Below are 24,295 nucleotides of genomic sequence, written 5' to 3'. Positions count from 1 at the left end.
TAAGTAGACGCTACAAACGGCTCTGCTTGCCTCTAGCTGAGGTATTCGGGGTATCTGGAAACGTAAAGCGAGGCCTACACGTAGCGACTTGAAGGATAAGCCACGCCTACATTGCACACACGTTTTATGGGCGTGGTCATTTCCTAAAGACAATCTGAAAGTTGAGAGTGCTTTAGCTAAACCGGAAGTATACACCATACAGTACGAACGATGGCAAAAGTCCGTTTTGTAGAGTGGTACGTGTACACGAGTACGGCATGGCCGTACGGCCAATACCCTTCCGACGTCCTCAACTCTCAAACCGGAAGACACGAATGGCAGCATTATGACGTCACTCTAATCGAATCCTGCGCATGTCTACATTAACAGACTGCGCTTGCGCAGACTCGGGAAAAGGCGTGTGCCAGGCAGTAGGTCATCTCTCCTCTCAGCAGGTACGTCATCGTCTTCTTCCCATGTCAAGGCTCAGGTACGTCCAATCTTTTTAAATCATCTACACTTTGAGTAACACATATTGGGGTCCCACTCTGTGTAGATTAGGCACTACTCACATATTCGAGTGCTTCGTACAGGTCGACGGCGCGTCGAAACGCGATGGTGAGACCATGAATCACACTGCTCGCATGTGGGACAGCTAACTGTGTGAGTCATATCTATAGGTGTTCAGCCGCGTATCGTCAAGAAGCTACCGGACGCTTACGAGGAGGTAAAGCCGACAGATCTCACTGTTGTGTGATGTACGTATGGCAGTCTGGTTTGATGGCTGTAGGGAGCAACGCTGGCCATGCTGCCCAAGTTCTGCTTTCCTTGCGACCCAGAACACGTCGAGCCAACGTAAGAACGTCGCAAGTGTTTGTTGATATTTCGTCTAGTCCTAAAAGGAATCCCGTGGTCAAAATATTATGTACGGATGTCAGTGTTTAATTAAGTTAATATATGTACAATAATTTATTTCTAATAAATGAATGTCGTGGATCTCTGAATGTCAAGCAGTTTCTGTTTCTAATATACCAGGGAAGCGATATTGCCTGACATAGAGTATTGCTCAATTGTTTGGAATAACGGGGAAAGACAAACGTTTGATAGAGTGCAAAGACTCGAGAAGAGGTCGTTGTGTGTGTGTGTGTGTGTGTGTGTGTGTGTGTGCGTGCGTGTGTGCGTGCGTGTGTGTGTGTGTGCACATGCGCGCGCGCGTGTGTGTGTGTGTGTGTGTGTGTGTGTGTGTGTGTGTGTGTGTGTGTGTGTGTGTTGGCTTGTGCATGAATCAAGCAACTGGTTGTATGTCTGTGGTGTATTGATGGTGGAATGTCCTGCCGGATCAAGCTTGGCTGGCATGTCAGTTAGGGTTACACATGTTTTTGTGGGGTGCAGCAGATTGCTGCTGGTTAGATTTCCTTCCGATTTAATTAAAGGAAATGCAACAAGGCAAAGGTGTTCTCAAGATTTAGTATGGCTGTATCTGTTTTGCGAACGAATCCACTTCAGACTTCAGTGCACTATAGAGCTCAGTTTCTATGGAACTCTTTACCGCTAGTCTACCGAGAGAAATGATAAATTTAAACTCCCTATATTTGAAAAACCGCTTTGGAAATCCACAGTTTTGTACATATGAAAGTTGTTAGCAATATAGTAATTAATTAGTAGTAGGATAGCTATACATTATATCACGGTTTCTGGTTCCTGGAAAATTTGTTTCAATGCTGAGAGTTTTCTCTGGGTAAATTAACCGTCATTATCATCATTGTCGTCATCATTGTCATCGTCATTACTAATTTGCTAGCCTAGTGTGGTAATACATTTTGCTTGGCTTGCACACAGAGGATGGCGATTACTAACGTGCACTAATGCGCCTATAGATTGAAGTAGCAAACTTTGCTCTTTGTAGGAACTTTCTAGCATGGTCCTGTGTCTAGATATTACCTAGATAATGGAACAAGACCTCTTGTCCAACGAAATCTCCTGCAGAAGGACTCATACAATACTTAAATTGTCGGTTGGAATTTGTTCCATTTTCTGTGGTTGCAAATGCTAGCTCTTCTATTGTCGACAGGAGAAAGGAATAATTATTGCTGATCGTACACATAGCTTCAGCCTATGACTTACCTATCGCTAGTATGCCTAGCGGCCAAAATCAGTCTACATTTACAAGCTAGCACACGCGCCTGTTCACGTCTGATTCTTTGCAGTATGAGTTCAGCGAAAATGCTGAGGCAAACCACATGATCAAGTATGAGATTTCGACGTTGCTCATTGGTTGAAGACTAAACCGCTCTCAAAGTTCACACGTTAGTAATCGTCCTCCTCTGGCTTGCACACATATTGACTGTTACTGCACGTCATGGGTATGGGTGCTGTTTCGAGATGGTGTGTACGTTCAGATCTTTGTAGGGACAGAAATTTACAAACAGTGCTATTACAGTATTCACGTCTTTTGTGTTTGTGCGTATTGTTTGTTGTTACGCTTTCATTAATGGTCATCCATAATTGCCGACATTTTCTCAAGCATACAAAGCGTACTGTTTTCTGTATACCCCTCCCCTAAGCGTACACATAAATATATAAACGTTGGTCATGTAAAGCTATTTCTAATGTACCATGTTATTACAATAATGAAATTATTAGAAGCTGTTTCGAAGATTGATGTGCACATTTTGTTGTTCTGGCCACTGTGTTCCATTGTCGTTGTACTTTCTGCACAGCTTCCTCGCGAGACAAAGATGGACTGGCAAAGACAAAAGCATTCACAAACTGCTAGTACCTGTTCGGCTTTTTATGAACAGCACAAGATCTCCTAGACAGGTCTGTTAGTACGTACTACCGCAAAGTACCTACCGTCCCACGCCATGTATGCTTCAAACGTGTGACAAACACGTAGCGCATGCTATACGCTTCATACACTTGCGATGGATAGTTACGTACAAACGTAGATATACAACACACGTAAATATAAATGCAATATCCTTTCTTCAGTATCACTTCCTGTCTACTTCTGGACGAAAGGAAATCGACATTTTAGACTTCGCCCCAAAAGCGCACAACTACTCTTATCCTCCTCTCCCAGCGTACGCTTTGTACGCTTGAGTAAATGTCGACAATTATGGATGACCCCTAATGATAGTAAGGGTATTTAATTTTGTTAATGTAAATAATTGGATTTGGTTTCAGTGTGCATGTAAGACCTGAAACTATTTGTTGTAATACGGTAATGCATATCGGGGAAGCCAAGTGAATCATTTTGTATAAATCTGTTAATATGCAAGCTTTTTACGGCATTTTTACTATATTCAAACCAGTTTAATCAGCAGTGTTGTCGTTCCAGATTTGACAGGTTTGAGTCTAATTTTTTTGAGTGGGTTGCTGCTAATGGATGATACTACAGTACAAACGTTAGAGGACGAGTGTCCATATATTATCCACGTTGGGACTTCAACCTAATTGATATCTAAACAACTTACAACACATTTGTTGTTATCATGTCATGGGTTACTAGGAATATGGAGTCACAATATTCTGTCGGTAGGCAAGGGCAATTAGCTTTACAGATTTTTGCTGCTGCTCAGGAAAGCATGAAATGGTAGCCTATCCTGACACTTCAAAATATTAGAGTATTATATTTAAGTAGCTCACCATCCCGTTCTTTGCACAGGCAAATTAGCTATTATATTACTAATGGTTAGTAAATTTCTATTATTAGTAGTTGTAGTTAATTAATTTATCATTGTATGCATTCATGAAGTCTATCTCATTCACCCCGTTCTAATTTATTATGAAGTGTATCTCTAAAGAATTCTCATGAAGAATTGCGTTCAGAGTTAGATCCTGTTCAGTGATATCCTGTTCTGAGATTATTGATTGTTAGTTATTATCCCATTGAAGACAAACAATGTAACCAAGTGTCCCGTATTTGGATTTGGATTCGGCGTGCACGAACCAAATTTGGTAGAGATCGGACTCACCGTCTTGGAGATCCTTTCCTACATACCAACAGACAGACAGACAGACAGACAGACAGACAGACAGACAGCTTGCCTTTATATGTATAAATTTTGTTTAATTAAGTAATTAATGCACATTATAATGAAAGGGAGCACTACAGTGCTGAACTCTAGGCACCAAGAAATTGACCCCTTTCCAGTTTTGGGTACTTTGGTTGTACAGTAGAATTAGCAATCTGCTTCCAAACGCACTGCAAGGCAGGAAACTTACCTCAGTGTTCTCCCCAGGATCTTTGGCAGAGCGGGCCACTCTGCCTTACTCTAAGCAATTAGGGGCGCGTCTCCACTAGGGCTTAAACATGTTTACAACCTGTTTAAGTCTAAACATGTTTAAGAATAATGCGTCTCCACTGGTGTTAAACCTGTTTAACTCTAAACCTAAACAGCTTTTGCTAAACATGTTTCAGAGGTAGTTTAATTAACGAAAGTGGTTTAGGTTTAACAGTCACGTGATATAAATGTGCGTTCCAAAACGGTGGATGTTAGTTCTTTCACGCTGTTCTTTCTCTTTCTTTGGAAACTATTGGAAGAAGACAAAACTAGGCAATGTCAGAGAGTGCTTAGACTGATGCAGAGTGTCAGGAGAGAGCCATTTTGGCGAAGACAGAGACTTGTGTCTGTGATTGTTCTTCAGACGACAAGAAGACGATCTCCGACTGTCTGGTGCACAAGAAACGAATTCGCGCGGTACAACAAAGTCCCGGATAATTCTTTTAATAGCCCGGAATAAATGGACTAGTGGAGACGCTGTCTACTAAACATGTTTAGAGTTTAAACATGTTTAATGTTAAACATGTTTAAAGGGCAACAAGTGGAGACACAGCCTAAGCTTTTAGGGTAAAGTAGATCATCCAAATGCCAAGACTTGAGGATCTCAAGTAAGCTTATTAAATTAATTAACTAAGAAAGCGGGTGGCATCTAATTGTGCGGAACACTAACACTTTTACACACATGCATGCAGCCCTTAACTACCATGCTTTCACAGCTGGTGTTCATGTGCAAGTTGGTATTTAACTGTCATTGAGCGTCGCATTGGATAACGCCCACTTTACTAAAGGGAGTATTCAGCTCTGCCTTCTAAGATTTCTGGGAAAACACTGCTTACCTATTCGTGTGTTTCTAGAACACCCGAAGATTGATTTTAGCCTCAACACCAAACAGTTGCTGCACATGTACGTACTGGCAAGCACCTACTTGCAAGCAACACCACGTGCACGTCACTAGGCACAAGCATCTCAACACTTGTTTATACAGATGGCTGAGAAAGGACAGGCAGTCGTAGCATCAAGCGGTGAATAATGTGGGTGTGCCACTTTGTCGCAGGTTCACTTATGTCTGTTCACTACTCTTCGTTCGCTACAACCTTGAAGGTACACTCGAAAGTCATGATCGGTAGTAATCAAAATTGGAGTGTCCTGCCTGACTCTGCCTATACTAGTGGACAAGCTCCAACAACCATATGTCGAGATCACGCGAGCGTTAACAGTGAACACATGCTGTACATTCCAAAGTTGTTTACATGGTCGTTTCCGTCGAATCATCGAGTCGGTATTTCCGTCGAGTTGGTATTTCCATCGAGTCGGTTGGTTGCCACTTCCGGTAAGATGACTACTACAACCCTCGCTACACCTAGGGTTAATAAACATAAACGTATGTAGCATTTTTAAAGATATAGCTTGTTTTTATATGTCTAAGAGAACTGGTTCTCGTGTGTAAGTGATTTGTTTATGGACATTAGAATTGATCCACAGAAGTTCACTTTTGTATTGACGGATCTCGAAGGAATGCACCAGTTTGGCTACTGCAGGATGGCGGTCGATTACAGCTACTGTCTTTGCTTTCTAAGGTGACAACATCATTTGTCTTCTAAATTTTCAACATGCCTAAACGTACCTACTCATTACAGTTACCTTCCATGGACAGAACTGTTTTACAGCTTGTTGGACAAGATTGGTAGTCTAAGAGAATGTGGACAGGTCAGTGACAAGGAGTCACATAGCAGATAGGTGTCGACGAAATCATGTTTGTGTTTGCAGGGAGCTCTAGAGGATCCTTTGCTACTAGGTGTTTATGCTCGTGATCTTCCTCGACCGGGAGAGGCGATGTTTATTGTGCCAAAGGGGATGGAGTCGGGACAGGTGTGATTGTGTCGTTCAGTGGTGGCTTGATAATGTATGTTGTATCTTGTATGACTGTAGACATTTCAATTGACATGTCCGGATACAACGAAACTACCCAGCATTCCAGATAATGTGAGTACTGTAGTGTGATTGTGGTGGGTGTCTTCGAGTTGTCGTGCAACTAGACAAGATGTTGTTGATTGTTTAATACTTTGATACCAGCTGGTAGTAAGTGTGTGACTGCCCTACATTTATTTAAGCCTTGCCACACTGGCAACGGTCACATCCATACCTAATCCACTTTTGAGGCGATCACGATCCAATCACGATAAATTCAATCCACATCAAGAGGTGGAGTCAATCCACATTGATTACAATCAGTTGAATCCAATTATAAAAACTAGCTGGGACACGTAGAAATTCCACGATTGCTGTGCTCTCGTGTCAGCGTTAGCTGATTCTATTTCCTGTTTATAGCATGACGCAACTTCCGTGACGGCACAAAGTCCACCTGAGTCAAGCCCTCGAGAGAGTTACCTGGAGTCAAGTCTGAGCACACGCAGTAACCAGTTGGAATCACACTCATCCAGCACAGTCGGCGCACTGATCTGCCCGTCCGTTCGGCCGATATCTTCGTGTGCACTGCGAGTGTAGTCAGAACATTTAACCCTCCTCACTCTTCTTTGTTCTCGCTCAATTTGAATTGCCTTACGTCACTGTGTCAATGGTTTCCACAAGCAAGGAACCCACACGTACACATCCACCATCAATTACATACCGAAGCGATGCGGAGATTTCTTTCAAAGTGCAGTGTGGACACTGGTGTCGCGATCGGATCTCGATTAGTACGATCGCCATTAATTTCTGGTGTAGTGGACAGGGCTTTAGTGTTACTAGGAATTATGAATGACTGATATGTTAAAGTCTTCCATAATCAGTGTGTTGAAATTGTATGGCAGACTTAGTTGTCATCTTGATAACCCACAAAATTTTTGGTCGTCAAGGAGTCTAAGACTTTTTACATAAACATCAAATAGTGATACTGATTGTCCTGTCAAGAAAACAATATCCCAGGGCTTCAGAGGTGTCACTCTCAGTCTGACCTGAGTAATTACATGCTATTCTACTCTACAGCATGAAAACAAAAATATTGGGTCTACCATAACTTGAGTGACCTTAGTCATCAGGATGGCAAGCTTGCTGGTATAATTGGTTGTCACGTGAACTCAGTTAGTCAATCAAATGACAACTTGACGACCAATTTTTCAAACACTGATAATGTTATGTCGCATTGGCACGCAACATACTGTGAACTTGCCCTAATTAATTGAGGAAGGTCTATGAGAGTTATCGACAATTGTTTTAGAAGAAAAGAGCAGAGCAGTGTGTGTGTGTGTGTGTGTGTGTGTGTGTGTGTGTGTGTGTGTGTGTGTGTGTGTGTGTGTGTGTGTGTGTGTGAATGGTATTTAATGTGATCTGTTCAATCAATGCTTGAAGGACGCCTATGGGTCTCTACTACACTGCGTCGTTTGTGATACGAAACTGTGTCGTATTTGAAATTGCCACTCAGTTTTGTACCCGTGAGGCACTTTGTGCTGCCTACTGAATTATTTATTGTACAGTGTATAAACCAGGCATTGAAAGACTTGTGGCAAATGGCTATTGCAGTGTATATAATGAATGTCCAATTTCAGTGAAGAGTCGTGTAGCAGACTCGTTAGGAATGTTTGTTTGTAAATTAATGTTTATGTTGTAGTGGAATCTGACCGAGTATCATGCAAGTATCAGTGCTCATAATGTACTAGCACTTTTTGCCAGGTCTGCATTGTTGATGTCGTCGAGTAGTTTTTGTTCAATTGGTTGTGTTTTCAGTATGTTGTATGAACGTCGAATCTTAGTCACATCAAAGAGGCTCAGCCTGGCAAGTTGCGTTTTGCTTGTTTTTGTGATGATGTTGTTTTACTTTGTGTGGATAGATTACAGCTTGTGTACAGGGAGCGGCACTTCTATTGTATCCTTTACATTGGCAACACGTTTTTATTCCAGTCATGCCGGCTCATCTTACTGACTATTGTTGGTAAATTACTCTCTCTGTTTACACACACACACACACACACACACACACACACACACACACACACACACACACACACACACACACACACACACACACACACACAAACAAACAAACAAACAAACAAATGCATGCACTTGCACAAACAGGCACACACGCACACACACATCACTTTAAGTTCACGCTATAATCACGATACTGACTACTTTCTGTGCTTGTGCGTAGTGCACCCATGCCTTTCCTGATTGGTGTTCACTCGTCTCTAATGGATAAAGTACGCAAGATGCCATTAGATGAAGTCGTGATCTTGGATGCTGATGAGAACACGGTGGAGTTACCTGCAGTTTTCAACGATCTACAATCAATGCCTGAAGACGTGGTAAGTGTTCTTTGATGGTCATGTACTTTTCTCTGCTTTTATGTTTTTCGCTAATCTGTTCTTGTGTTTGTTGTCTTTGTTTTTCTCTCTGTCTTTATCTACCAATTTGTATTGGTCTGCTTGTTATAGTATTGTGTCCACCTTTATCAGGGTTTTATTCGGCAGTTGTTTCTTTGTTTATCATTACCCGAGATGTGAAATGCTAGGGTACAGTAACACCAGCACACACCAACTCGCTAACTCGCCATGCCTATTGCGCATGCGCTCATTGTCACATGCCATCAATTAGCTAAGTGTTGTAATGAATCACAGATGATTAGAGCCACGGGTATACTCTAGTGTTGCTATGTCAACAACACAACACAAGCTGTTTAGCTAATTAGAGATGTCTTGGCATGTGGTGTCTAGTGATGTCCACGTGACCTTGTAGCTATCCTCATGACGTATTTGCATTCCTGTACACACCTACTATGTTAGTAAGCTAGCAGCCGAGAGTCTAGCACTATAGTGCTTCGTTACTACCGTGTGAAAGACTACCTATACAGGGGTGTCTTGTTATAACCACGCTCACCCTTAATTTTGGCCCCGCCCATTCCAACTTTTATGCTGAGGGCCCCACTAAAGCATGATGCGGGTTTGCTTACACTGAGATGCCACGAACTGTTGTCATGGAATGTTCAGGCACGAAAGACACGAAGTGGTTTAGTTTTAAAGAATGTTTCTCTCTGTCTTAGTTTACTGTGCTTGACCACATGATAGTTATATTAATTAAGCCTTATATCCTGTTGAAAATTTCTAGATCTCAAGAAGCTGAGTACCTAGTGCATACACATGTACTGTCATGGGATAAGAAAGGCCAGAACAGTGCTAACAGCCACTGTTTATCTTTGAGTACAGCCCGGGTCAAAACTATTAACACATTTACGCTTGGAGGCGTGGCCATGGGTAGCGTGAGCAGAAACGCATCCGTTTTCACGTGACGTACGTTTTCTAGATAGAAAAGAACTATTGTATATGCTCGTAGGTTCCTTAGACTTTTGGAAACACACAAGTGCGCATCAGTAGCTTGTGTCCTCCTTTCATTTTTTGATAGCATTTCCCCGGCTAGCCACACAAAGGCACGTTTGGCTACACATGCGTTCAATGTACGGCAACAGATCACAAAGCGTGAGCAACTGCCACTCTGCCTGGATTGCGTCTTCAAGTTCATGAACGTTTTGAGGCGTGCGAAGCTCAACACGCCGCTTGATTGCCCAGAGGTTTTCTATTGGTGCAAGATCTGGTGAGTTAGCGGGCCAATCAAGACCGTGACTGGCCCAGAATCTCGTTTTTTAGCTTCACTAGCGGAATTTTCTTAGGCATAGTGTAGCGATAGGCTGCGTCATGAGTTCTCTTCTGCTGGTGGAAGAAATGACGACAAGTCCTCCCTACGCTGCTAGCTGACGGGCAAGTTTGTTTGCTGATTTTGTTGTTCCTTGTCTGCGTCATGTTCACTAGGCTGATCGATGGTTTTCACATAGTTTTTTTGGTTTTCCATGGGAAGCTCTACGTTCTCCAGCGTCCAATCTTTTGAGAGTCAGTAAACATTAGAGCAAGAAACACGTAAAAGTTGGGAGATCATAGATGGCTTCTTGGTACACCAGAGTGGTATAGTAACAGAATATCGTGGCGTTGTCTTTCACGACTCATTTGACAATGGAAAAGTTCTCTAAGCGGATGCGCAAACTATGGAGTAGTTTTTGTGACAGCTTTTCAGCTGTTTGAGAAAAATTTGGCGCTGGTTTCCTAAAGTCCGTTCAAAGAATGGAGAGCCCGTGGGAAATGTGGTTACCAGATAAGGCTTATAGGGCGGAAATAACAATATTGCTCTCATCCTGGATTGTAATACTAACAATCGATAAATGAGCATTTAGAGCAGTGGTTGCTACCCAGCCCTCACTGCCTACTATCTATCTACTTTAGTACGTCAGGGTCCGTCCTGTTCAACAGTTTTCTGCCATTCGAACTGGCCAGAGAAGGCGTTGAAAATGTGACGGTGGCGAAATGGAAGAAGTATGTCGACCATGTCATCCAGAAAGTGGAAAATATTACAGAACGTCAGATGGCGTGCTCGAACAAGTGGTAGAAAGATTAGTAGGTGAGGAGAACTCTTTAGACAGTGAAGAGATCCTCCTAGGAGACGACGAGAATGACAGCAATGATTAATACAATTAGTCTCGTAGGTGTCATTTACTGGCGGTATTCTTTGTCGGTAATGCATGGGAGGAGTCTTTTTCAGGAAGCATGCTGTATCTACTAACCCAGGATCTATAGAGTTAATTTGTCCAGAGATCTGACTCCACCTAGTCACGTGCTCTCGAATGATATGTTTGTCAATGGTGTAGGGGGCGTACTTGCCGAGATACGGGAATTTTCCCACGGGCTCTCCATTCTTTGAACGGACTTTAGTACATAGCAAAACAAGAAGACTTTCCAAAAATAGTACAAGTAAACCGGAAATGTGTCAATAGTTTTGACGCGGACTGTACTTATATTACAATTAAGTTCATACCATATAGCAGTCTTAGTCTTAATTGGTCTTATCTACAAACCAAGCATCCCAGGAACTACTTGTTAGCCTCAAACAACTTACTACTTTTCAAAATACAAATACAAGTCCATTGTCTTCTTAGCTAATTACTGCCTACTCATGCAGCAAAGCATGGCCAGCCTGTACAAAGCGGGCCTGTACAAAGTGGAAGCTAGCCTTGTCCCCAGACTCACGTGAGCCTAGCAGTGTCCTGTTCCCCGTATGACTTGGGAGACTGAAAGTGTCATACAGGGAACTGGACACTGCCAGGCTCACGTGAGCCTGCTGACCAGGCTAGTGGAAGCCAAGGCATGACAGAGCGCCCTGCCTTTTGTATGCTGGGGACAATCCTGGTATAGTGCAGGCTGGTCACATGACGTACAACCGACCTGCTAGGCAACCTCATAGCACGTGACTAAATATAATTGTTCCGTATGTTTAATATGGTGGATGTGAATCAAGCTGCATAGCTATGGCATGCAGAGGGTTTGCACTGTAGTATTTCTTCATTGTTTACAGTTGCTTCTTTTTCTTTTCAACATTTATTTTATGTATGACTTTGTGACATTGAATCAGTAAAACTGCATCATCGTTTTTCTCGTGCATTGGCAGGTTCGAACATTAAAGCACATTATAAAGAAGCACACGTCAGGCATCGACGACATTATATCTAACGCATTTGTATTGGCATTTGCGGCTATGATTGGTGATTATCGTGACTTCTTCAAGCGGAAACCAGTAGGAGCTTATCTTTTCTTGTCTCTAATGCATATTGAGATGAAACGATGTTGATTTGGTAGGATGGGAAGATCTATTTTGATCAAGATGGTTTTGTAGAGAGTCATTCTCGTCCATTCTTTCTTGAATTACTACAGTTTCAACATTTTCAGCAGTTTGTCAATGAGAGACTGGACGTACTGAATGAGGGAAAGGGGATCAATGATATCTTTGAACAGGCCGTGGTGGAATCTAGAGATGGTATGGACTATCTAGTTAGACTGTTTGGCATCGTTTTAGCTGTGTGTGTGTGTGTGTGTGTGTGTGTGTGTGTGTGTGTGTGTGTGTGTGTGTGTGTGTGTGTGTGTGTGTGTGTGTGTGCGTGCACGTGCATACGTGCATTTGTGCGTGCGTACATGGGTGGGTGCCTGTGTGCGTCGTTCTTGCATGCATGCGTGTGTGCGTGAGTGTGTGCATGAGTGTGTATGCATGCGTGTATGTGTGTGTGTGTGTGTGTGTGTGTGTGTGTGTGTGTGTGTGTGTGTGTGTGTGTTTGTGTGTCCGTGTCCGTGTGTGCATGTGTTTCAAAGCTTCGTTGGCTTTAACAGAGGCTGGCAAGCCTAACATCTCTGCTGCACGGCGCATGGCAGCTAAAGCAGCAAAGGTAAAGTAACAATACATCTTTCTCTTTCATTCCATGATATTATTGTGATTCTGTTTGCTCACAGAAAATGAAAGCCTACGTGAGTGTTAAAGACAGCTTTCTGCTAATGTCTTTTCTTAGTTTTTAAGCTGCTGTTGTGTAGGCTATTCCAGGAGTGAAACATTTTATGTCACAGGTCTGACAATTGTGCAACGCTTACATTTTGTGCTAACGTAGGATTATGTTGACAGGCTAGAGAGAAAACCAAGGCAGGTATGAAGGCACTCAAGAAGAAGTCTTCAAAACCAAAAGTACTAGTGTTATTTTTAGTACTCGATGATGTGTTGTTAATTAACCGAAATTGTTGCTTGGAAGGAAATCATGTACTCTGATAGTGACTCTGACAGTGAGAAGAAGCAGCAGCCGAATGGACATGCTACGGGTGTGATGTTTGGGAATCGACATGCTACTGTGGGGTCTAGTGGTCGTGTTACCGCTCTGCAGAAGGCTGATGACAGAGCCAACTCGTTGCCAGTTCGGGTATTGTATGCATCATTGTGGCCATTTTATGATATGGCTGTGTGTGTGTGTGTGTGTGTGTGTGTGTGTGTGTGTGTGTGTGTGTGTGTGTGTCTGTCTGTCTGTCTGTCTGTCTGTCTGTGTGTCGGTGTGTGTTTTTTCTGTCTTTTTGTCGGGGTGTGTGTGTGTGTGTGTGTGTGTGTGTCTGTCTGTCTGTCTGTCTGTCTGTGTGTCAGTGTGTGTTTTTTCTGTCTTTTTGTCAGTCTGTGTGTGTGTGTGTGTGTGTGTGTGTCTGTGTGTCTGTGTGTCTGTGTGTCTGTGTCTGTGTGTGTGTGTGTCTGTGTGTGTGTGTCTGTGTGTGTGTGTGTGTGTGTGTCTGTGTGTGTGTGTGTGTGTGTCTGTGTGTGTGTGTGTCTGTGTGTGTGTGTCTGTGTGTGTCTGTGTGTGTGTGTCTGTGTGTGTGTGTCTGTGTGTGTGTGTGTGTCTGTGTGTGTGTGTCTGTGTGTGTGTGTGTGTCTGTGTGTGTGTGTCTGTGTGTGTGTGTGTGTGTGTGTCTGTGTGTGTGTGTGTGTGTGTCTGTGTGTGTGTGTGTCTGTGTGTGTGTGTGTGTGTGTGTGTCTGTGTGTGTCTGTGTGTGTGTGTGTGTGTGTCTGTGTGTGTGTCTGTCTGTCTGTGTGTCTGTGCGTGTGCGTGTGCGTGCGCACGTGTGTGTGTGTCTAGTCAACTCCAGTACCAACAATCTTTTGTCTTCTACTAGAGGCAGCATCCACCTGCAATTCCAGCTCCTTATGCAGTTTACAAGGAGTTGAAAGGAAAGGAACATCAGCGACCAAGATCAAACGACCTTGCTAAAACTCAAAGTACCACATCGATCGATGGAGCAACCGTCGACACAAGGAAACGTAGTGACGCAAGTAAAGTGAAGGTATCATCTTTAATGTCATTCTCTCCAGATTCGTCGCCAAAAATCCAAACCAAACAGCCGCAGAAGTTGAGAGATGGTATTGCTGAGTTATTAGGCGGCTTTGCGAGCCCTTCGGCTCAAGCTCAAGTAATTCAGACTGGCTCTACTGGCTCCATGAGAGCACGAAAGTCCAGTCTGACTTCGTGGGAAGGTTTTGCGATCGATAGCAATATAACAGGATCCTTCTCGGCCGATCTAATGGACGCATTCGATACACAGCAAGGAAACTTAGCGAGGAAAATCGTTGTTGATGAATCATCGAGTGATGAACTGGTGGACACGGCAAGTTCGAGTGATGACGAGCAGAATGCCGAGCCGCCGCCTATTCCTCCCAGACCCGAAGAACTAGACACAGATAGTCAAAGTGGGTTACCTCCACCGAATTATCCACCTCCACCACTTGAAGAACCGAACATATTGACTTTTACGAATCCGTTCGAAATCATGGGCATGACACCGTCGGTTAGCACTGACTTGTCTGCCAGTCTACTGTCTCTACAGAGAAGACAGGATACGCCGGACAACGAATTTGAACACTGGCAATCGTCGGTGACAGCTGCCTATCCGAAACAGACGGACATTTGTCAACTATCGTCGCCCCGATATGGACACAAGGCCATGAGCTCGAGCGATCCGTTTGCTGAGCAAAGCGGCTTACATGTGCAACCAGTGGCACACCAACTGGCAAGTGTGTCGGGTTGTGATGGTGCTGGTAGAGATTGGGGCATAGTGAGGAGGGATACAAGTAGAAGTAGGCGTGACAGTCAGCAGCGTGAGTATGTGGTTGGTAGTGAGATCGATCTCGACTTGTTCGATCCCTTGAAGGGGAACCATTAAGTTTTAGATACGTGAGTGGTGGTATTGGGTTTCTAGATGACAGATTAGCATTCGAAAAAGCGCATTCATAATTTATTTGTGTTCTTTGATTCCAGGGCTATAGACCTGTACAGTATACGTGCTACATTTGGCATCTCATTCTGTTAGAAGAATGCAATGGCAGATTTATGTTTCAGGCTGTATGTACATACACGTGGTTTTTACGACTGTGTGAGGGTGAGGGTATAATAGATGTGAATGAGAAATACAGATACTGCTTGGTACTTGTACTTGTGGCATGTGCAAAGTGCGTGGTGATTGGAGGATACGAAGAAAGTCGGGTTTCTATGCTGCTTGTGTCACTCTGACATTTTGATTGCGTGTGCACATCAAAGTCTATGTGAATGAACTGATTTCTGCTTCTTCTGGTCTCGCGGTGCCAGACCCTACCGCCACGTCATGGCAGCCTTGGGCATGATGTGACTACATTTACACTACAATAGTTTTGAGCATAAAAGGATACAATAGCCTACAGTAATCCATTAGGCTTTCTGTGTTATGCAGAGTATACGGGGTTTAGATGTTTTATCCGGGCCCATTATTCCAACAAAATGGATTACGGTCCACAGCTGCCTCCTCGCTTACTGGATAGAATTGAAGAGGCTTGTGACGATGAAAGAGGTTGTAGCGACTTTTGCAACGTGGACGATGGCTCTAAGCCTGTTATAGAGGCGAGAAAAGAGTGTAGACGTTCCAGTCGTGAGATTGTCAGTGAGGAGCACGAGGAAGAGGATATGTATGGACCCGAGCTTCCGCCTGGGTTCTGTCAGAGCAAGCCTGAGAATCAAGGACGTGGGGAAAACAAAGAAACGAGCAGAGTAATCGGACCGTCTCGTCCTCCCGATGGCTTGTGTCTGCAGTCAGCAAGTCAGTTCAATAGCCTGTTGTCTGTCAGATTTATTTAATAAGTGCTTAAGCTATTGGATTTATACGGTGTCTGGCAGGTAGCCTACCGTTATAATTATGGTACAAACTATACAACTCCTGCTTCTTGGCTTGTTGTAGATCGATGGGGCTCAATCATATGTTTGTAGACCGTTAGAGAGATGGGGAAATTAACAGACTCAGGGTGTTTGCTGATTTGGTATTGAATAATCAATTTGACATTATTTGGTGGAAGGTAGAGATAAAAATTCTTTATACGTTATCACTCTGCAGTGATTGCATGCACTTGCTATAATTGAATGCTTGTGTTAAATTGAATTTTTATAAGAAAATATCTGTAGACAGTTATAAAAGAAGTCAAGAAGATGAGACTGTCGTTGGCCCATTGCCTTCATCAAAATGTCCAGAGGTAAGCACGAAAGTATAGCGATTGTTTTGGTATGTATTACATCTGAGATGGTCTCTGCAGAGCTCTTCTGTGGGCTATGTTGCGGCTGCATTTGAGGCACGAGCTAAGGCAATGAAAAACAAGCTACAAGGCATACCTAACGACTCAGTGAATGTTACAAAGCGAGAAACATGGATGACGGAACTTCCTCCTGAAAGGAACAATACGAAGATTGGTGAGTATTGTACTGGTTGGTTGGTGTGTGTGTGTGTGTGTGTGTGTGTGTGTGTGTGTGTGTGTGTGTTTGTGTGTGTGCTCTTTATATGATATCATGTCCTAGACATGGGTCCAAGGACATTTCGTAAAAGAGAATTTGATGTTGGGGATCGTTCTGTGTGGACAGATACACCGGCTGATCAATTAAGGAAGGCACAGGTTATTCAACATGCACATATACAATAAGTTTACATTGATTGGCAAGACCATTGTGCATGTATTCTTTGTTGCTCTTGTCATCTTAGCAATCAAGTGGCACTAAGACTGACAATCAGAAGAAAGCCAGAGATACTCTAATATTAGACACTGAAGCTGAAAAAGACAGTGAAATAAGACAACATATTGAAGAATACAACGTGTGTTTGTGTATAGTAGCAAGGTGTTCATGACAGATATTTGTTATTAACCTGTTTTGTATCTGCAGAAAAAATGTCGAGGTGAATCTTTGCTGGATATTCATAAGCGAAAACAGAAAGAAGTGAGTATAGAGGCTGTGAGTTGCTGTAATAACACATTTGCTGGATATTTTCATGTGTGTCTGTTTGCTTGCCAATATTCTGCATACTGCCTTTACCCTTTCCTAGCTGTGATTGTTGCTATAGAGATTTGTCAGTGTCCGTTGTTGTTAGGGTATCACTGAAGGAAAAGAATCAGTGCGACGACCGTTTAACAGAGAGACCGACTTAGAACTGCCAAAACTTGACTCGTCGAAGAAGCGAAAAGTAATCGAACGTTCAAGTGAGCTTTCAAACAGATTTGGACAGAGTTCATTTTTGTAATCGCCACAACTCTTGTCTATAAAGGTTTGTATGTAATACCAGATTTACTTGTTACAAGGCAAGCTTTACGTATTATGTACATACCTTACATTATGCCTGACTGTGAATAGTGTATAAGAATAATATAAATGCTAGCTCATTCTCTTTATTTACCTGAGTGAGCAGCCAAACCAGTATAGAAATTTCGACTTCCTTCCTCACTTTCCTGGAAGCTCAATGGTGATTATTTCTGGTTAGGGTATAGCCTATTAAGTGATTAATTAAATATATAATATGCCACGCTGAGGGTTGAACATCCGGGAATGACAAAAGTGGAGATTAGTTCTAACTCTAATTTGATTTTGAAGTTATGGGACACTTGATGACATTAGGAGTGATACTTTAACTTAGTGGCCCAGTTATAGCAGTTAGTAAGGAGAGATGGCAGGAAGTAGGGGGGATGATACACCAGACTCTCTCGTGCCTGGAATTGTCATACGGGCACCTGACAAGACTAGCGCGAAGGCTATTCTTGCACCAAGGCTACATACCAGCGAAGAACAAAATATAGACTGTCAAGACTTCCAGTCGTCTGCACGACTCCACTTGGGATTTGCCTTTGGTATCAGTAGTGGATCCATTCAGGGTAATGGGGCAAGTGCCTTCTGTTGGGAGTCTTTGTATATTTTAGTTCTAAAAGATTGGACTCAATTGGAGCCTAGCAGTGGTTTTCATACAATACAATTTATGTCCCTTGTTGCAATTTCGGAAATCTGGTCGAAAGCTATGAGTTCTGGTTGCTATTAGAATGCGGAAGTGACGTCATTGAGACCATTTTATCACTACATACAGTTTACACGAGTTTACCTTTCTATTTACCACGAGATGTATATGCTAGCTCTAGTTTTGATTTGAATGGGACTGCCATCACCACTTGACTTGTATGGTAAGAGATGTCATATGATACTGTAGAAGAAATAAAGTATGAAAACCAATCTATTTTGTCACGTGACCTGTCAAATTTATAACTAAGTCCCAGACAGGAGTCTAGATTACAGGATGTTGCTTCAAAGTCTGTTTCTTGACCCTCGTGCATGAAATCTAGCTTTCCATGACTCCGTCTTTCTCCATAACTTTTTCACAAACTACCGAAGTATAGGTGTCATTTCATATATAAGTCTAGTGTTAACGGCTTATCATACATGGCTACTCGTCTAGCAAGACCTAGATCCGCCATTGCATGCATGCATGCTTACACCACTGTGGAGTTTCCACCGCCATGACAGCTGGAAGCAAGGACAAAGCAAACGCAATTACTAGTAATACGTTCGTGATCACTGCTGAATCCTTCTTCTATAGCTAATTTCAGAGGTGCATGGCCTTCAGAAGGGATTGTGGTTGTTTGTGTAATACTCCCTTGGCTCTTCAGCTGGAGTATTGTCTCGGTACTCGCTTGTCCACGTCCCAGAATTGATGGGCAATCAACCTGCACCTTACTCGTGACCTGAAAAGGTGGTGCGTAGCTACGCACCCCAGGCACCACCCTGAATCCCCACTAGTAATATGGTATAACTCATATAATTACAGTTGTGTATATATATATATATATATATATATATATATATATATATATATATATATATATATATTACTTTTTTTATAATTTATATATTTATGTTTTCGATGGCATGCCTAATGCATGCATATGCATAGACATCTAACTATTTCCAACAACTGTGTCTCTACTATTTAGTGCTAAACGTTCTAAAATTAGTTTAGCATTAAAAAGCCAAAGCTTGACAGAAAGCTGTTTATAAAGAAACATTAGCATTCTACTAACAGTTTGACAACGATTAAATGCCGTCTCCCTTGCTATTATCTTCAACATGTACATGCTGTGGAGGATGCCATAAACCAAGAGTCTTAACAATGAGTGGTTCTAATAAACTTCCAGTAGCCTTCACCATGTCTTCATGACGGCAGTCCTTCTCCAAAACTCCACTTCTGCTGCTGCTGCTTCAGCATGATTCACTGCCTGTATTATATATGAAGGCTGGAGAGAATTTCTCACTGAAAGATCAAAGTAAGTTGGCAAGCCACGCTGGAAATCCAGGTGAAAAATGTCACCAGGTCTAGTGTTAGATGTAGTTTTACAATGCTGCTCCCGTCGACATCGGGAGTCATCAACAAGAAGAGTGTGAAATAGTGTGTCACAAAGGGCATGGTGTCGTTTGATAACCAAGTTTGTCTTATGATTGCACCCTAGGAGATGATCACCAAATTCGTGTAACAAGGATCCACAAAGACAAAGATCAGAATTAGGTGAAGGAGGGAAGATGCCAACACCAAGCCAGACTTGTAATGCTTATAATAAACTCCCTGCTGGGCATGGCAAGGCCTAGGTTAGGATTAGGTAATGCTCGCAACCACGCCTCAGCATGTTGAGCTGAAATAGCATTCATCCTTGCATGATTGTGAATGCTGGCTTCTTGCTTTAGGTCGGACCAAAGCATATGTATACAAAAATTATATTTTACAAGTCTGGTGTCTTGTAAAATATATGTATGCAATTATATCTGGTGTCGTTCCTATATAAACAATGGCAACAACATGCCAACCATTGCTTGTACATGCATATAGATGTCGAGTGTTCTCTCCTGTTTGCAAAATGTCAGGCTGTGGTCTACTGATACCGTCAGCCAATGGCCAATGGCCGGCTGTTAGATTGATCACTGAGTACTGTTCGAGGTCAGGAATGGGCATTTAAATTTGGCGCAAATCCCATGCGCCATTCTACAGAAATTCGCGCGCGAGTGGAGGCGGGTTGGATCACATCGCGTCGTCATATGAGAACTCTGGAAGACAGCGACATTTTCACTGTTTAGCTGTTACGAAGGGGGACACACTAACGCACGGACACACTCACACGCACACACACACACACACACACACACACACACACACACACACACACACACACACACACACACACACGCACGCACGCACACACAGCTCTCCTTTACAGAGTCTAGTCTGTGCAGAAGCGGAACATCTGATCATGATGGAAGTGTAGAAGCAACCAATGGGGAAAGGTGCGCGTCTAGGAGTGCGATTAATTAATACATGCGTGACATCCAGGCTTAAGTAATTAATACACACGCACGCACACACATAACGGCTTTATAATGTGTATAGATAGATAGAGATAGACGACGTTTACTAGAATGGCATGCAATATATAGTTCATTTGTAGTGTCTGCTTTTAGGATGCTTAAAAGGTTAGCTATCTAGGTTCCTACATTAGCGTTTACTACAATAGCATGCAATCTAGAGTTAATTTCTAATGTCTACCTTCACGATACTTCGTTAGCTTAGGTTCCTATGTTGTCTGAGGTTGGGTTGCTTGTTGAAGGCAACTGTCTACTCAAGGTGTTAGTGGTTTTCTAGCCGACACCTTCAGCAATGTGATCGTGTGTACGACCTCATCGCCATTTCCTGATTTATAGCGGTTCTTCAACGTCTGCAGATCATTGTCTTGCAGCATGTTGGATTTGAAGTTGGGAATGGCAGCTTCGACAACTTGCAGTAGTTTCTCCAAAGTTTGCTCTACCTCGTTGATCTCGACTACCTGAGACAGTTCGACAGCAAAACCGGCTGTGCTGCAGTGCTGCAGCCACACAGAAGGCGGGTCCATCTTCATACCAGAAGCATACTCTTCATCCACGGTAGGCATTGCCAGACGCACGGCATCTCGAATGATAAATTTGCGCTGTGGCTGATGGGGTTCGAGCAGGAAGGTAAGTCGTCCTCCCGGTTTCAAACAGTCATACATCTTCTGCATCATTTCTGCACGTTCAGTACGTTCAAACCAGTGGAACACGTAATTGCTGAAGATTCCGTCGAACTGACCAAACCGAACTGCTTCGTAGATGCTGCCGAGACGAAAGACAACAGGTACATCAACATTGGTTTTTGTCAGTTGCTCTTTTGCTACAGCGATTCTGCACGGGTCAGGATCAACACCGACCACACGACCAGAGTCACCAACGAGAGATGCCAACTGCATAGTCAGTCGTCCGGTACCGCAGCCGAGATCGAGAATGGACTCTCCACGCTTTGGTTTCAGCATTTCGTGCATGAGAGAACAACCTCCTCGAAACTGCAGGTCCGAGTGTTGGTGGTACATCTCACCGTTGTTCATTTTTCGGAATTTTCTTCTATGAAAAGTTAGAGAAGACAGGCGAGACGATTTGAACTGTGCTCTGCAACGAGTTGCTATACCCAATGACGAACAGGCGTCTGAACCAAACTATGTATTCTCTGTTCGCGTTAACTGTGCACTTGGAAGTGACCAATGCATGAGACACCTGGAGTTTCAACAACACCATATTGATCCCCTCTAATACTGCAATTAGGTGGAAATTGGCCGGCCTCTCACTGACTACCTCACAGAATTAGCGACTGTATATAGGAATATCCCATGCAGAGCTAAGGTCAGTATTTTTCGTATACTTTCACAATTTCACAACGCGGCAGACAAAGAACAGCTTCAGGAAAGCAACTATATACAGCGTACGTATAGTAAAGTTAGAAAGTTTCTGGACTTAGAAGTAACGGAAGTATAGACGGTATATATATATATATATATATATATATATATATATATATATATATATATATATATATATATAGTGATTATCAAGGAAGATAGCTATGGACGAGGAGAAAGAAGACGCATATATGCCAACAACTGACCAACATGACCTTCAGCTGCATGCTTGAGACTGATCAACAGGGAGACGTCATGAGGATATGTCGTTTAGCCACCTTGATTACTGTCTGTTCCCCATAAGTGTGAACTTTGAAAATCATCAATATCTCTGCTGTTTTTGGACTTTCGCGATGATCTCGGTATCGTTAGAAACCGCTAGGTCTGGCATTTCTGTTTATCAAATTATCTAAGCCTTTCCTACAAACGAAACAGAAGGATAGTACTTGTGCATGTCAAACACAAACGGGTGGAGCAATGGCTATTATCCAATCATCTTATAAGACCAACGGATCAGCAACTGGAATCATTTAAGATAATTGGTATAACATGGTCCAACTGGAGCAGCTTTTAGTGCTCTAATGAGTACACCTGGTGTGACCTCTACTTCATTACTCACTTCCGGGTTCACGCTTACGGGGAACAGACAGTAGTATATATTAGTTAAGACCATCTGTGTACGAAAACCGTGAAGGAAGAGAATTGTGCGGGAATAGAGTTAAGAGATGTTAAGCGAACATCATGCACTAATTTCCCTAACCTTAATCTATACTGTAAGCGCGCGCGTGTGCGTGCGTGCGCGTGTTTTGTGTGTGTGTGTGTGTGTGTGTGTGTGTGTGTGTGTGTGTGTGTGTGTGTTGTGTGTGTGTGTGTGTGTGTGTGTGTCTGTCTGTCTGTCTGTCTGTCTGTCTGTCAATGGTATTATATTTTCATGAATCAGAACTATCACAGGCTAAATCTAATTAAGCAAAGCACAATACACCTCATTACAATGACAACTAAAAAACAAAAAACTGAACACTGTCTGTCTGTCTCCCGGATAACATGGATGGACATCACAACGTGCATGGCCACCATAGAAGACGCCTAGCGCTGACGGGAGGTAAAGATGCTTACAATCCATGATGACAATGTTGATACAGAGGAGTAGACAATATGGGTAGAGGAAGACATCACGACGTACATGGCCACCGTAGAAGACGCCTAGCGCTGACGTGAGGTAAAGATGCGTACAATCCATGATGACAATGTTGATAGAGAGGAGTAGACAATATGGGTAGAGGAAGACATCACAACGACGTACATGGCCACCGTAGAAGACGCCTAGCGCTGACGCGAGGTAAAGATGCGTACAATCCATGATGACAATGTTGATACAGAGGAGTAGATAATATGGGTAGAGGAAGACATCACGACGACGTACATGGCCACCGTAGAAGACGCCTAGCGCTGACGCGAGGTAAAGATGCGTACAATCCACGATGACGACGCTCAAACAAAGGAAATGTTAGCGCAAAGACACGAAGAGGGAAGTACCAAACAATGACTTGTAGACAGCAGACTGTGCAGATGAAAAGGTGAGCAAACAAACGATCAAACACGAAAGGGGGCCCCAATGACCAACAGAGTCATAAACGGCGTTATCGGCCGAAGCCGCGAACGATGGCTTGGACGACGACTTGAAAACTCTTCTCCTTGATCCTTGAGATGAACAGGCTAGAAATGTGTGGTCCGCCACTCTTTATCCGGAATCTGTCTGTCTGTCTGTCTGTCTGTCTGTGTGTGTGTGTGTGTGTGTGTGTGTGTGTGTGTGTGTGTGTGTGTGTGTGTGTGTGTGTGTGTGTGTGTGTGTGTGTGTGTGTGTGTCTGTAGGCGCATATCTCCAAAACGACGAGTCATATAGTAGCTTCACCAAATTTTGCTCGCTTCCATGCATCACTGCATATATAGACATTGAAGGTGTTGTTGTCTTCCAGAGTTCTCTTGGGCAACGCGATTTCTTGCATATCGAACCCGCTTACCGCATAGCATGGTAAGATGTTTAGTTAATTAAGTTATTAGCGTGCATTGTTTCCGGGCATGTGATCGCGACGTATAATCACGCGCGTTTACTATTAATAGTAAGGCGAAGATGGTCTAAAAAATTTTAGGGTCGAGGCTAAATAATGCAGCAGCCGCATGTTCCGTAACCTAAATGCCCCTTACTAGCCAGATCATTCGAAACCGCACGACCATTTCGTAATTATTAGTAGAGTTTCAAGGTCAAGAAAGGGCCATCACTCATTACTTCCAATTCAATTTATGCCCAAGGTTACACCGAATCGAGAGTAGAAAGCCACCCGCTCACTGTTTTCCCGGCAAGTATACTGATCGATGACAACCGTACAGGTTAAAATTAATGCAAGGACGGATTTCGCCAAAAGAGGGGCGTGTCACGTGGACTGGCAACAGTTGAAGAGTTAGGTTCAAAACACTCGCATAATTGAATTTTAAGCACACATTACACACACGCGCGCGCGCGCGCGCACACACACACACACACACACACCAAACACACACACACACACACACACACACACACA

At 43.1% G+C, this 24,295-nt stretch overlaps 3 protein-coding genes across 3 annotated transcripts; 2 read left to right on the top strand and 1 right to left on the bottom strand.

Moving 5' to 3' along the window:
* Nucleotides 1-387: 387 nt before the first annotated feature.
* On the top strand, nucleotides 388-15,081 carry LOC134190975 (DENN domain-containing protein 1A-like). The gene is made up of 20 exons (XM_062659531.1): nucleotides 388-469; nucleotides 536-597; nucleotides 660-706; nucleotides 770-834; nucleotides 5,735-5,842; nucleotides 5,903-5,972; nucleotides 6,033-6,134; nucleotides 6,195-6,248; nucleotides 7,873-7,934; nucleotides 7,989-8,037; nucleotides 8,093-8,193; nucleotides 8,416-8,569; nucleotides 11,751-11,876; nucleotides 11,939-12,116; nucleotides 12,464-12,519; nucleotides 12,584-12,598; nucleotides 12,662-12,694; nucleotides 12,750-12,809; nucleotides 12,874-13,038; nucleotides 13,775-15,081. Exons 1-20 carry the CDS (start codon nucleotides 456-458, stop codon nucleotides 14,816-14,818), a joined length of 2,565 nt encoding a protein of 854 aa, XP_062515515.1. The 5' UTR covers nucleotides 388-455; the 3' UTR covers nucleotides 14,819-15,081.
* Nucleotides 15,082-15,399: 318 nt separating this feature from the next.
* LOC134191269 (GPALPP motifs-containing protein 1-like) lies at nucleotides 15,400-17,353 on the top strand. The gene is made up of 7 exons (XM_062659866.1): nucleotides 15,400-15,724; nucleotides 16,084-16,151; nucleotides 16,212-16,365; nucleotides 16,471-16,565; nucleotides 16,652-16,762; nucleotides 16,831-16,884; nucleotides 17,036-17,353. Exons 1-7 carry the CDS (start codon nucleotides 15,409-15,411, stop codon nucleotides 17,183-17,185), a joined length of 948 nt encoding a protein of 315 aa, XP_062515850.1. The 5' UTR covers nucleotides 15,400-15,408; the 3' UTR covers nucleotides 17,186-17,353.
* Nucleotides 17,354-20,216: 2,863 nt separating this feature from the next.
* Nucleotides 20,217-21,365, bottom strand: LOC134191507 (malonyl-[acyl-carrier protein] O-methyltransferase-like). The gene has a single exon (XM_062660129.1). It carries the CDS (start codon nucleotides 21,363-21,365, stop codon nucleotides 20,589-20,591), a length of 777 nt encoding a protein of 258 aa, XP_062516113.1. The 3' UTR covers nucleotides 20,217-20,588.
* Between the last annotated feature and the right edge of the window lie 2,930 nt (nucleotides 21,366-24,295).

This window comes from Corticium candelabrum, chromosome 15 (genome assembly GCF_963422355.1).
Source record: "Corticium candelabrum chromosome 15, ooCorCand1.1, whole genome shotgun sequence".
Lineage (NCBI taxonomy): Eukaryota > Metazoa > Porifera > Homoscleromorpha > Homosclerophorida > Plakinidae > Corticium > Corticium candelabrum.
This window is presented reverse-complemented; position numbering and strand designations above follow the sequence as displayed.

Bases quoted from the DNA above. Each gene is read 5' to 3' on its own strand.
- LOC134190975 (XM_062659531.1), top strand. The intron at 12,810-12,873 runs GTACTAGTGTTA...GTTGCTTGGAAG, and splicing joins AGAAGTCTTCAAAACCAAAA to GAAATCATGTACTCTGATAG. The intron at 13,039-13,774 runs GTATTGTATGCA...GTCTTCTACTAG, and splicing joins CCAACTCGTTGCCAGTTCGG to AGGCAGCATCCACCTGCAAT.
- LOC134191269 (XM_062659866.1), top strand. From the start codon at position 15,409: ATGGATTACGGTCCACAGCTGCCTCCTCGCTTACTGGATAGAATTGAA. The intron at 16,366-16,470 runs GTGAGTATTGTA...ATCATGTCCTAG, and splicing joins AAGGAACAATACGAAGATTG to ACATGGGTCCAAGGACATTT. The intron at 16,763-16,830 runs GTGTGTTTGTGT...TTGTATCTGCAG, and splicing joins AACATATTGAAGAATACAAC to AAAAAATGTCGAGGTGAATC.
- LOC134191507 (XM_062660129.1), bottom strand. From the start codon at position 21,365: ATGAACAACGGTGAGATGTACCACCAACACTCGGACCTGCAGTTTCGA.